This window comes from Anabas testudineus, chromosome 3 (genome assembly GCF_900324465.2).
Source record: "Anabas testudineus chromosome 3, fAnaTes1.2, whole genome shotgun sequence".
Taxonomy (NCBI): domain Eukaryota; kingdom Metazoa; phylum Chordata; class Actinopteri; order Anabantiformes; family Anabantidae; genus Anabas; species Anabas testudineus.
The window spans coordinates 1066257-1079445 of NC_046612.1; the positions used below are offsets into that span (position 1 = coordinate 1066257).

General features: G+C 41.7%; 2 protein-coding genes across 3 annotated transcripts; both read right to left on the bottom strand.

Moving 5' to 3' along the window:
- Positions 1-556: 556 nt before the first annotated feature.
- Positions 557-4827, bottom strand: gpn1 (GPN-loop GTPase 1). The gene is made up of 13 exons (XM_026379174.1): positions 4632-4827; positions 3857-3950; positions 3679-3785; positions 3535-3572; positions 3280-3358; positions 3103-3197; positions 2893-2938; positions 2637-2783; positions 2339-2421; positions 2224-2263; positions 2041-2131; positions 1618-1725; positions 557-1023 (listed from the first exon to the last, which is right to left on the bottom strand). The coding sequence occupies exons 1-13, from the start codon at positions 4809-4811 to the stop codon at positions 917-919; spliced, it is 1215 nt and encodes a 404-aa protein (XP_026234959.1). The 5' UTR covers positions 4812-4827; the 3' UTR covers positions 557-916.
- A 1072-nt stretch (positions 4828-5899) lies between these two features.
- Positions 5900-8350, bottom strand: LOC113174719 (C-type lectin domain family 17, member A-like). 2 transcript variants are annotated; one of them, XM_026378812.1, is made up of 6 exons: positions 8233-8350; positions 8061-8118; positions 7840-7979; positions 7213-7344; positions 6747-6852; positions 5900-6025 (listed from the first exon to the last, which is right to left on the bottom strand). In XM_026378812.1, the coding sequence occupies exons 1-6, from the start codon at positions 8341-8343 to the stop codon at positions 5958-5960; spliced, it is 615 nt and encodes a 204-aa protein (XP_026234597.1). In that variant the 5' UTR covers positions 8344-8350; the 3' UTR covers positions 5900-5957. The 2 variants fall into 2 exon arrangements, with proteins under 2 accessions (XP_026234597.1, XP_026234598.1); XM_026378813.1 differs by having other exon boundaries at positions 8061-8133.
- Positions 8351-13189: the final 4839 nt, after the last annotated feature.

Below are 13189 nucleotides of genomic sequence, written 5' to 3' on the forward strand. Positions count from 1 at the left end.
TCAAATACTGTATTTAATAAAGTGTGTGGTTCTTATTTTTCTTCCCATCATGCTTTTATTTCTTTTGATGTACTTTTCAAACAGGCGTCCACATACAGCTTCAGTCCTGTTGCAGAGAATGTGATTAAATGAATGAAATCAACTGCTGCCGTTTCTCTCAGGAGAACGAACGAAGAATTCAAACTTTCTCTGCTGAGGAAGACCGTGGGAAACTACCGACAGCTCGTAAACAACCAATGGACCTTTTGGAATCATTCTATGAGGTCAGCAACTCGTTGCAGAGGTGACAGCTCTGTAGGGACTAAAGTGAATATTTGCATCACTGGTTTAATACATAGAAGGATGAATTCATGAATCACCTGCAACATATCAACACAACACAGACAAAACATCTACAAAGAGATTCAACGTGTCTCAAGGTGAGATGTCAGAGATGCAAAGACACAAAGAGACAAAACCAGCAAACACAGATGCAAAGAGCACAAAACATGGCTGCAGGGTCTGAGATGGTTTGGTGATTCTTTCTCCAGGTGGAAACAAACAAATTAAAACCAGCTTCAAAGTAAAAGCTCTGTTTTATTTTGCATAAATCTTCTCAGTGTTTTCACGATAATCACAAGCGAAGAACAACACAAGTCTTTCTTCATATAAAAATAGAACTTTGTTTCAGGGAAAGTGAGACTGAGGAGCAGCTTCACTGACTGAGCCAGGTCATGGGGTCAGAGGTCACCCGATCACACAGGATTTAGATTTTTCCTCATAGCTGAACATCTGAGGAAAACCATCTACTACATGTCCACAGTTTCTGTTCCAGGTGATAGACTGCACCCCACAGGAAGAAACCGTCCCCTCCTCTTTATTCTGCTTCTGTCCTTGTTTCCAGGCAGAGGCTGGAGCAAGTTGTGAAGGTCAGAGTTCATGGTTCTTCGGGCATCGCACACTTTCTGTTTCGGACCTGAACCACCTCCTTCCTCTCCTTCAGGAAGTTTCCAAAGGCCTCGTGCTCTTTGCTCTCCTCTGTTACTGAAAGACCAAAAAAAAAAAGTTCCGATTTGAGACTTTAGAACTGGATTAAAATACGAAACCTTTGCTTCTGTTTGGATGTACGCGTTCACCGAGTTGTTCTTTGTTAACAGTAGTTACTGCCCTCTGCGGGCAGACGTTAGTAACTACAGAAGCAGTGGAGAAACAATAACGAGGTTTTCCAACAGAACAGCAAACTGCGACAGAAATGCAGTTGTGCCTTTTTAAACTCCTATTAAAAACATTAGAGTCTAAATTTTTAAAGCAGATGAACTACATGACCTCAGTTTTCTAATACCTAAACATCAGTTCATCAGAATTCCTTTTTCTCATTAATAGAAAACGAGATTAAATCAATTCAAAGCCTCGTCAGCAGTGGCTCTCTCGCAGCTAGCTTTGGTTGATACAGTCATGAAGTTTGTTTCTTTCAAGTTCTCATAGATCACAAAGCAGCCAGAAAGTAGTATAACTACACAGACAAAATACAGATACTGCACTTTGGTCTTTCTTCTTCAAATACTACTTTTAAAAGTACTTCAATACTACTTCAGCCTCCAGCTGTGGTAGTTACCGCCTGGCTGGACTTTTTCTCACCGCTGTGGTCGATGTCATCCGTGTCACTGTCCACTTCCTCCTCCTCGCCATCGTCAAGGTTACCACGTGTCATGATGAGGTCACTGGGCCCGGCGATGTTGGGGTCCTCTGTGAACAGGAAGTTAATGAGCTGATTACAAAAATAAAACAAAGAGTAAGTTGACCTGATCAGAGATGGAAGTGGATAAGAGAAGGTCTGGTGTTAGATCAGATATTGGCCTTGATAAGCAGCTCGAGGATCGACCTGATGTAAGTGAGTCATATTAAATACCATTCCTTCTTCAATGTCTGTTTTTACCCCCCATCAGGTAGATTCACACACGATGCACTACTTTTATTTGTAGGTTTATTTTTTATTTGATTGGAAAGTAACATGATTCAAGAGTGAATCAAATGACTCAGTTCAGTATTACTCAGCTGTACCTGAAGGAGGTGTGTTCGTCAGGTCGACAGCTCCCAGGTCCTTCCTGAGCCGCTCCAGTTGCTGTTGCTGCTTCTTGCTCTGAGCGTCGGCCTGATAAAATGGACATCAGTTAAAACACGAACATACAGACAGACAAAGGAAACACAGAAAACACACACTCACTCACTCACTCACTCACTCACCAGCTGTTTGCGGAGTCTTTCATATTCAGGGCGGTACTCCCTGAAGAAGGAGAAAAACTTCAGTTTGTCCCAAACTAACACAGTGATGAGCAGAACACTAACCTGACCCTCTCACCTGTCATACTCCTCAGCAGCATCCCCGACCTGAGCAAACAGCTCATCCAGTCCACTTCCTGTCACTGCAGACACCCCCACCACCTGCAGACACAGATATAAACCCAATACTCAGGTCAATTTATTTTAGACAGGACCCAGTTTGGAAAAGAAAGGAAATACACGTGGTCAAAAATAGACAAGCAATGACCACAAAGCTGGAAAACAAGACGCATGAGAAACAAAACAAGGCACAAATGAACCCAAAGAGAAACACGTGACGACCAAAACAGGCCCCTGGTCTGTTGAAGCCCTCTTACCCTCAGGTTTGTGTAGAACTCGTCCAGTACCAGACTCATGGAGCGTGTCAGGTTGCTCACATATGAGGTCTCCTGGTTCAGAGCATCCTGGAAAACCTCAAAGTCCTGCATCCATTCCACTGCAAAGCTGTGGTCAATGATGTCTGTCTGCACATGGACAAGGTCCAATTTCAGCATGAGAAACAACTGAGCAGCAGGAAAACACAAGAGATAATATAAACGGTCCAAAGACGACAACAAATGAACATCAACTCACTTTGTTCATGACGACGATGAAGGGCAGCTTGGTCTTATAGAGGATACTGAAGGAAAGAAACATTGGCTGAGACTAAAGCCCCATTCAGAGTGCACTAACATTACATCTACACACTTTGAACTGTGAAACGACTAAATGTCTTTACACTGGCTTATATGAAATCCATGGAAATGTTTAACAAACACATTCTGTCTTCAGCTCAGTGTGTACCTGCAGGCGTACAGCATGTTGGACATGAATGTGACAGGGCTGACGCTGCGGGATGTGTCCATCACGTAGATGACAACACAGGGAAAAGATGACGCCTGAAACCCAAACGAACAGAATAGAAACGCTTCCTTTCAGAAATGTTATGAGTGAAGACAAGCAGACAGTGAGCGGACGTACCAGAGCCTCTGTGATGATGGTTCCAGACGCCGACCAAGTGAAGACTTCTATCTGACCTGGGGTGTCAATCAGCACAAACCTGCAGGGGTTAAAAGTCATCAGACACAGCAGGAGAGGTGAGACTGAATACTTATGACTTATGGAGCCTGCATGACTTCTTTTTCTATTTTATGTCTCCTGGTGGTTTATGCTCATTTTAACTGCTTCAAGAACAGTGAACAACTATATACGGTATAAATGCATTCTGATACGAACCGGTGATTCTGCTGCTTCTTCTCTATGAACTGCATCACCTGAGGAACACACAGACTCAGGTTAATAATCTGAGTTTGTACAGCAAAGTTGTTTGTTAATCACAAATGTGTCTAATTCAGAGCACTAATCTAGTCTGATCCAGACCTGATCGAAGCGTGTGGCGAACAGGTTGAGAGATGTCACGATGCCTCCGTTCGGTCCAAGGCCATACTGCTTCATCACCTCCTTGTAGTTCACAGTGTCCCTGATGTCTGCAGGACAGAACAGACCATGTCAATGAGCCTCAGATCACTCGACGTCCCAAAAATAAACTGGTCCTCACCGATGTTTGCAGGAAACGGGACTTCGTGAACGGCGGGGTCCAGGTTGATGACATATGGTGGAGCTTTCAGAGAGTGAAGATGAGCCGTCAGCCTCTGGAGAAAACAACACAGATGAAAACTGAAATCTGCCGTACACCTGAGAGGTGTGACGCGGAACAAATCCACTGGTCGTGTCTTTTGTAAATTTACATCTCAAAGTTAGAGAAGGACCGAGGCGTCAAAGAGGAAACGATGGAAGGTTGAATTTCATCACCAGGTTCCTGTTTGTGTTTGTGTTTGGGTGTTAAAACAGTCTGATGCACTACTGTGACCTCAGTAATCAACCTTTAATTAACGTCGTAACTCTGATGACGTCAGACTGTACCTGCTCACCTGTATTCATGTATGGAGTTCATATTTCACTCATTTAGCATCGGAACGGCTGCATGTGACGTCATTTAACTATTCTGATCTCTAGGTAACTGTGCTGACAATTAACGGTGTAATTAGTTAACGGAGTCTAACCAGCTAGTTAACGTTAACGTTGGTTTCAGGGACACATCTGTTGCTCGTAGCCAGCTAACTAGTTAATAGTGAGGATTAGCTAGTTAGGGGCGGATTGCAGGGATGAAATTCGTCCTTTTATTTCTCATTCATCTTGCTACGATGAACGATATGTTCCTAATTCCCCCATGTGAAGATTTATCGGACTTCTTTTGCCGGTTTCTGGGCTGCAGATGCTAACTCATGCTGTTGACGTTAGTTAGCTGTTGTTAGCCACACTTGCTAACTGACCTGTACGAAGGTAGTTTTCCCGGAGCCCGCCATTCCCAGCACGATCAGACACACGGGTTTGTCCCGGGCAGCTGCTCCCGGTACTTCGCTGCCTTTCCCCGCTCCTGACCCCTCCTGGTTTTCCATTAAAACCTCCTCCGGACCGGGACCGGGACCGGGACACTGCGACGCATCTGCCATGTTGTTGAACGTTATGGCAACCGGCTGCCGTATAACAGCCCGGTACTGTCGTAAAATGAAAAGCGGTTCCCTGGACAGAGACGTGTTAATTATCTGGTTCCACTGGTCAGAATTAAAAAGACTATAGTAAACTCCAGTACCTGTTATAGTTAGAGATGGTTTCACCAGAGGGAAATTCACTACTTAATGCTAATTAATGCTGGTGTTTTATCATAAATGAAGCAGCTGTGAGAACATAAAGGTTCATATCAGCTGCTGTGTCTCACCTGTGATCAGTCTTTGTACGTTAGATGATTTTAACACAAATTGAAACAATATATTAATTATTATAATGCCAGATGCTAAAGTTAAAATCAGTGATTGAATGAATTACAGTGATCATAGTGTTGAAGGAAAAACCTCCAGGTTTAGAGTAGAAGCAGGTGACAAGCTAAAGAAGTGGTTTACTGCAAGTGCGGCACAGTGCCTACAACAAGTATTCACTCCCTTGGATGTTTCATCTTTTATTGACATTAATAATCAATCGTGGTCAATAAAAGTTGGCGACTTTGACAAAAAAGATTCCTAAAATCTGGGAGAACTTGAATTAAAAAAACCTTTGAGTGTGGAGTTAAAGAGGTGTTCAACTGAAGGACAGAGTCTGCTGTCTGGGAACAGAGCTAGTCTGACCCTGAGAAAAGTTATATTCTTATAGAGTCAGCTTCACTCCGGTCTGACTAGATAAGAAAAGAAGACGGAGCAGAAAGTACAGAGTGGTGCATCTGCTGCCTTTTGTCTGGTATTTTTTCCTCAGTGACGATATAGGCAGTAAAATGTTTCTTTAAACATCCTCATTCAGCTCGTCACAGATAGAGAAGCTAGTGTTGAGTTAGTGAATCCCTTTAGAAAAACTAAAAAGTCTCTGAAGTGTGGAGTAGACGTCAAAGTACTCTGGCACAGTACTGTACTGCTATTCAGTACTAACACTTTGAATAAATGTACTTAGTTACTTTGCATCTCTGCGTCAGTCCTGTTAGGAGGATGGTGGGACCTTACACTGATTAACACAAATAAACAACCCCCAGGTTTTCTGATGCTCAAGGTTTATTAATAAGTGAAGTATGAAGTCACAGTCAGCGGATCATCTCTGCCATCAGCTCGAGACCATCACCCTCTCTTCTCACACACAAAGAGCCTGTTCTCTGAACACGCCTGGTTGTTCCACAGTCCCCAGGCTGAAAAGAAAAGAGAAACAGCAGGTTCAGATGAACTTATTCACATTTCTATAACACAAGAGCCTCGTGCAGCTCAGTCCATCGTTACCACATCCTACTGTGAGTTTAGATATGTACGTAAAGTAGAGGAGGGTATTCTTTTATTAAAAACACATCATCACGTTGACAGAAGCTGCACACGAACAACACAGGTGTGTCAAAACATAAAGAGGTCACGATTTGTCTCCTTTTCCTCATCCTACTGGCTGTATTTTGTCAGGCAGCCGTTATAAACCAGTCTGCAAACAGAACTGCATGTGCCACCACACATGTGCCAGCACTGCGATGGTGCTGCTGACTGCAGTTTATTTGTTGGTGTGTGTGAACAGCGTGAACCTGTTTTTACCACCAACACAGACAAACTAAATGAGCAGTAACCTGTCAGACTGTGGTGAAAGGTTTTTCTGTAATTAATAAAAACTAAATGATGATGTGAATCAGCTCCTGATCAGAACAGTTTCCTCCCAAATTATCTCTGGTTCTAAAGTTAATTAGTGAACATAATAATAAGAAGAAGCTTCTTACATTCAGTAACGTTATTAAGAACATATTCACCTCATATTAAATGGCTACACTAATGTGAAAATATTATAATAATATCATATAATATTTTTTTTGTCAAAGGACACAATGAGAATCAGGTACCAAATGCTTAACAAGCTCTGTAACATCTTTAACTCACCACCAAAGTTCATCTCCACACAGTCGTCCTGAGAACCTTTTGGCTTGTCAGGGGCCCACTGGGTGAATGTCAGAGGTCCACCTCCGTTGATCCAGTAATACTTACCCTGAAAACAGGAAGGCGTGCACACATGAATGGTGGTGGAAAGTCACTCAGTGCTTTACTTAACAATTACCGTTTACTGGTACTTTGCTTTACTAACGTTTCCTCTATTTCACCTGCTGCAGTTACTTTACAGATTAAAAAAATCTTAATCTAACAAACTAATAAATACAGATGCTGATTATTTTCAATAAAACGGGTTAACAGTGATGTAAATTATGATTTGGAAAAAAAGAAACCAGTAGAAACAGTAATTAAAGAAATAAAGACATTCCCCTCCCTGAAACAACCGAGGTTCATTTTGCGTTAGACCGGTTGGCGATCCAGGTTTGGTCAGATCCCATATCTACCCAGAACTGCTCACCTGTCGTTTTCTGGCTCCAATCCAGTACAGATTTCTGTAGGCCAGGTCCTTAACCAACAAACACAGTACTTTGGTATAGTCCGCCTGACTGTTGATTGATACCAGGTGACCACCTTCTCTTGTGCAGAACATCTGAAACAAACACAAATAAGAGGAATGAGTCTTTTTTTTATCACCATTAAACAAGTTAAATCAATAAAATACAGTATAGAATATTGTAAAAACCATAGACACTGCTTTATTTATCCAGTGTTTCCTGATAACTTTCTTAGAGAGAAACACACGTCCAGGGAAGCATCAGTGTTGTGTTTTCTTTGCTTTCTTTTGTAGAACAACGAACCCATTACTGCTGAGGCTGGAGTGATGAAAACACCCACTGATGCTCTCAACGTGGGCCACAGGCGACAACAAAGAGCCTGTTGCACGCTCAAAAACAAACCTGCACAAACCCAAGGTGGGGTCCCTAGGTCCCTGCGGAGACGGTGTAGCTGCCGTTTCATTTCATTGGTAACAAAGCTGCCAGAGAGATCATGGAATAAACCAAATCTCCACCTTTATCCTTTTTTTATATTAAAAAAATAAATAAATTTAACACTTCAGAAACTGTGCTTGGATGTATTTTATCACCTCTGCAGTGTCAAATGGTGCCAGAGTCCTGGTGGACCTCATGCAGCGGTTCCCATCCAGCCGGTACCATCCCAAACTACTACAGTACTGAAGTACGTTTTTGGCTGTGCACATTTGAAGGATCTGGTCTCTCTCATTGTCTGTAACATGAAAAGAGAAGTCAAACGTGTTTTTGTCTTTGTTGTCAGTTTAGAAGATGATCCTGAGTGTTTGCTTGTTACCGGCTGCAGAAGCCGTGATGAACGTCAGAAGCAGCAGAAGCAGCATGGCAGGTCTCCACTACAGGAATATCAGCTGGAATATCAGCGATGACGGTAATATCTGCTCACCGTTAAGTCTTAACGTAGTAAATTACAGGTTTTTTAACCTAGTAAAGAGACAAAGCCGACTCACCTCAAGTGTGTCTGACCTGAGATACTTAAATACTCCTCTCTGAGCCCCTGGAGACGTGATAATAATGTTCAAACACATAAAAGAACAATTAAAAATTAAGTGTGAATACATTTAACAAACGGCACATAGCCTCGTTCAAAACTGTAACCTGCTGCACTTTATGTAATGTCAACATGTTGACTTTACTGTTCAAATATGGACAGAGCAACTTGTACATGGGTGTGCATGTGTGAAGTTTTCAACTTTAACAGGTCACTCCACTCACAACTGCTTTAATGTAAGTCCTGGAAAATGTGCATGATCGTGCATGTACCGATATCTACAGCTTAAACACTTGAACTGCTGTATTTTATCAAGTACTACGTCTTGTACACGTGCATATCTTCTATCTATCTCTTATTATTTTGTATAGAACCCAGATTCTCTTAAGTCGGCATCCTTACCTTGTTTTCTACTGGTATTCTACTGTTTCTTATCATTGTTTAACTACTTGTTCTAACTAACGTCCTTCTGGACGATGTAAACTTGAGTATTGATGAAGTGGTATTTTATCTGGACTTCATTTACTTTCTGAAAGTATTTCATTTCATTGCCTTGTCTTATCTCTTTAGGGCATTTACAGACACTAAAGTAATCTGATTACTTAGATAAACCAGTTTATGAAAGTAAAGTTACTGTAATCCCCATAACCATGCAGCAGATCATTAATCAGATTACTCTTATTTTGGTTGCTGCTTCCTCTCTTTCTCTGTGTGTCTGTGTCAGAGCCGACAGAAAGACGATCTCTGTCTGAAATGAACAAATACAATGAAGAAACCAGCTCATTTCACCTTCTACAGTCACTGTTCAGCTTCACTTGGATTTATTTTTGAAACGAGGGGGCTGCTACCTGCATGTGATCAACATGTGATGTCATAAAAAATCTGATCTCCAGGTGAAATCTCCCAGGTTCCTCTGATTCCCTACCCAGATTACAGGAACCAGAGAAGGAGACCTAAACCAGGTTACTGAAGACCAAGTGTCTTGGGGCTGATTGTGTTTTACCGTGTTCATCGTTCACAATTATTTTGTTTTTATGTGTTGATGAAGAAGGTCATGAACTTAGGCACAGATTTATGTCTGTAGATGTCTGCACTGTGGTGGGCAGCAGATGAAGTGGGAAAACAACAGCAACATGATCACATTGTTAACAGTTAACAGTAAAAACATCTTTTCAGCAGCAGGTTTCCTGAGAACCGCACAGAACCGAATCGACCTGAGTTTAACATTAACGTTAACTTCTTAGAATAAACTGTGGCCAGGTGTCCTCCTCCCCCTGAGGGGTTTTCACAGCAGAGGAGATGTAAATGCTGCTGCTCATGCTCCACTGCTTTTGTTTCAGAAAGAAATCCGTAATAATGCCGGTTTAACTGTTCAAACAGAACTATGACCTGCAGCTGTTGGACGAGTAATTAGGCCGTCTCCTGTGGCTGTCAATTATTTAGAATTAATTGAGTTTAATTTCATTTTTATTTACTCATCTCTCTTTTAGTCCAGCAGTTTAGAATTAAATTCTACCAGTAATACTTAAGGAGGGATGGATGGATGCTCCAGATAGTCCTCTTATTAAGGGCTGCATATTCATACATTAGCACTAAAGTAAACCAAACTGAAGTCACATCTACCATAATTGACAGATTTAATTTAGTATTTAGTGTTTAATTTAGGGAGGTCCTGTAGAACGATGAAGTGTGTGGACTCAAAGAGCTGCAGATGGATCAGTGTGTAACTGTTTGCATGTAATTGGTTTAATAAGGGAGATCCAGGCCCACGTCTGTCGGGGAGCAGCCTCCGTGGTTCTGAAAGTAAATGTAGGACTGATGTGATTCTGTGATTTTCTCTGAAGCCACAAGATGGTGCTCCAGCATCACTACAACCAATCAGCAGGCACAGCTGCAGCTCAGGGTGGACATCATGTTGAAATGATGCAAATCAATAAAACAATAGAATTAATTAACAACTAAGTAGCTGTTAACATTAAGATTATACTCGGGTGTAGGTAATAGTTCCATCTAGTTGGAATCCCCCCCAGCGTGGACTAACGTAGAACTGTAGCTACAGAAACGTGGAAGGTGGAGAAGTGGTGGAGACACGACCCAGCAGCAGACGTCACTGTGCTTGACTTGAACGCGGTTCTGCAGTGGAACCACTTGATGGCAGAGTCTTACTGAACACACAACGTGCACAAAAGACGTGTAAGACTTGTAGGTCTGTGTCCCAGTTTGTCCAGTTACTGTGATGTTTGCTCTTCAAAACCCTGATCAAACAAAGAACAGACAAAACTGGACTTTCGTTTGCAGCTGTCAGTGTGTGAGTGAAACACAGAAATGTTTCATTTCTGTGATTAATGCAGACGGTCTGACTCACGGCAGCGTGAACTGACTAATTACTGGAAGTTGTATTAAAAACACCAACTGGAAATTGACCATGGCTGATGGGATGTGATGTGATCAGATTTGTACTGCAGCTCGGCATGTGTTACAGTTTAATGCCTGTAGGTGGCGCTCAGTGAGTTTGATGTCTGCTGCTCTGTTCAGATAATGTTCAACAACTGATGACATAAAACCGTTTTTATTTTATTTTATTTTATTTTATTTATTTTTAGTTAGAGGGAATAAAAGGAGTTTTCCACCTATTAGAGCACAGACCAGGACAGGAGGTGGATTTAAACCTGAAACTGGACATTGGAGGACATTTTATGCAGGAGTCCACACAGAGTTTCCACAAGTATATTATGTCTGTGTAAAACTGAACAATGCAAGTGAGTGTGTTTTTTATTATTGTCCAAGTTCGATCTTCATCATGCGGAACAATGCAGTAGCTCGGTTCAGCACTCCAGGGCTGTTTCACCTTCATCTGATGAATGAGGGAATTTTCTCTGTGCTCACCTTTAGTCTCCAGTGAGCAGGTGGATATGTAAACGTGACATCATAACTAGTCTTTGGCTGAAAGGAGCTTTTACGAGCAGGAAAATAGTTTGACAACAATATCCCTGCAGAAAAAAGCCATATGTTCCCACAATAAACGTAGCTGAGACTGTTTGTCTACATCAATTCCACATGAATCTAAACTGGTTCTTTTAATAATCGCTGCAGTATAATAAGAAGCAAAGTGTCTCTGACAGACAAACAGGAAAGTAGATGCGTTGCGAGCAGTGTTAGTAATGACAGTCTTTTACCAATTTAATTGCAGTGCTGTAATCTAAATGAACTTACAGAGCAACACGCTAAATTAGCAGTTTTATAATTACTGCATCTCACTGCACCCCCACTTAATTACTAACAATTTGTCTGTGGAAGAGCTCTTGTTAATCTGCAGCCAGGAACAATAGACTTTCTTTTCAATTCTTTTCAGTTGTTCTCCTTCGAGCTTCTTCTGTACAACTGTCCAGAGAGTCCCAGATGAACAAGTTTAGTATTTCTGCACCTCACGTCTTCGAACACGCGGTCCCAGGGCAGAGGGATAAAGTCTTCTTCTATTTTATTTAAGAGTTAATGAGAAAAAGTGAGTGTAGAGCTGATGATGAACGACTCAGTCAACTGGTTTTTATCCTCTTGATTTGAATTACACAAAAGAAAATAATGAAAAACAAAATCTGGATGTGGAGAAGAACAGAAGAGTTATTAAAACATTAAATTTCCTGTCAGATATCTGACTAAATGCAGCCAGTGAAGTTTCTTTAAATGTTTATGGTGAAATTAGTATTTTGAGAAAAAATAACAATACTGGAAAAAAAATCTATAACGAGTGCCAAGAAATGCCCTAAGAAAACACACATGTACAGTACTTATATACATACTATATCATACAGTATGTGAGTCTTTTACACTCACTGACCGTGAAGCTCTGAACATCTCGAGGCGCGTGGGACTCGCGATTCTAAATGGCAGACATTAGTGCATATTAATGTGTACTTTTTTTTGTATACTTAGGTTAAATGCACGTTAGTGTACTTTGCTTTTACTGCAGTGAAATGCATCACGCTGTTCCAGCCGTCATCTGAAAGCCTCTGAATCTGCTCTGAAATGAAAATACTAATTAAACAAGCTGTAATTGGTCGGAAATGAGCCATGGAGCATTAATTAGAAACACCTCAGCACATGGGGCTCGTGTGAAAACACAACAGTGACGGTTTCAGGGGAAGTAAACTCAGAGTCATCTGTTTTTCTCAGATAAAAGAAGATTCAGTGTTCGCTCTGTGTCCCGGATTCATCAGAGAACCACTGACATGTTACTGACAAACAAACATTTAGAGGCCGGTGATCTTGTCCGTGAAGCAGCCGATAGCAGAGATACTTTTTCACATTTGGCCTCTTTGGTTGGAAATATGTCAGCGCACTGTGAGTGTGTGCGTCTGCATTATCCTGCTCCGCTGGCAGGACAGCCACAATAGAGCTGACTAATGCAGAAATAGACTGCAGGCTAAGCTCCTTTCTCCTGAAATGAATTGTGAAGTGAAGGGTGCATTCTGTGGCCCATTGCTTCAATATTTATTTCCCCGTCTTCATCTGGTGCGGCAGAAATGTGTAGCACATGTTTAGCTGCAGACAAACACGGGAAAAAGGTAGAATGAAGAGGCAGATCCACAGAACTGTCAGATAGAAACCTCGGTCCGACTTGTGACAAACACAGCTTCTGAGTGTGTGTCCTCTTGTTTTAGTGAGTCTTTTTTCTCTGGTGCTAATGTCTTCCTCAGACACAGCTCATTACGTTGGCAGGGAGAGACGGAAAAAGAACAAGCGACAAAGAGAGAGCCTCTAAAACCCCATCAGACCTCTTTTATAGCAGCAGAACTTCACATTGAAATGATCATCATTCTTATAAATGGGACTGCGGCAGAGTCACAAAAAAAGAGCTTTAGCTCAGAGTTCAGAACTTCCACCGTCCAAAAAAAGACCAAACCAGCCGTTATTTATGT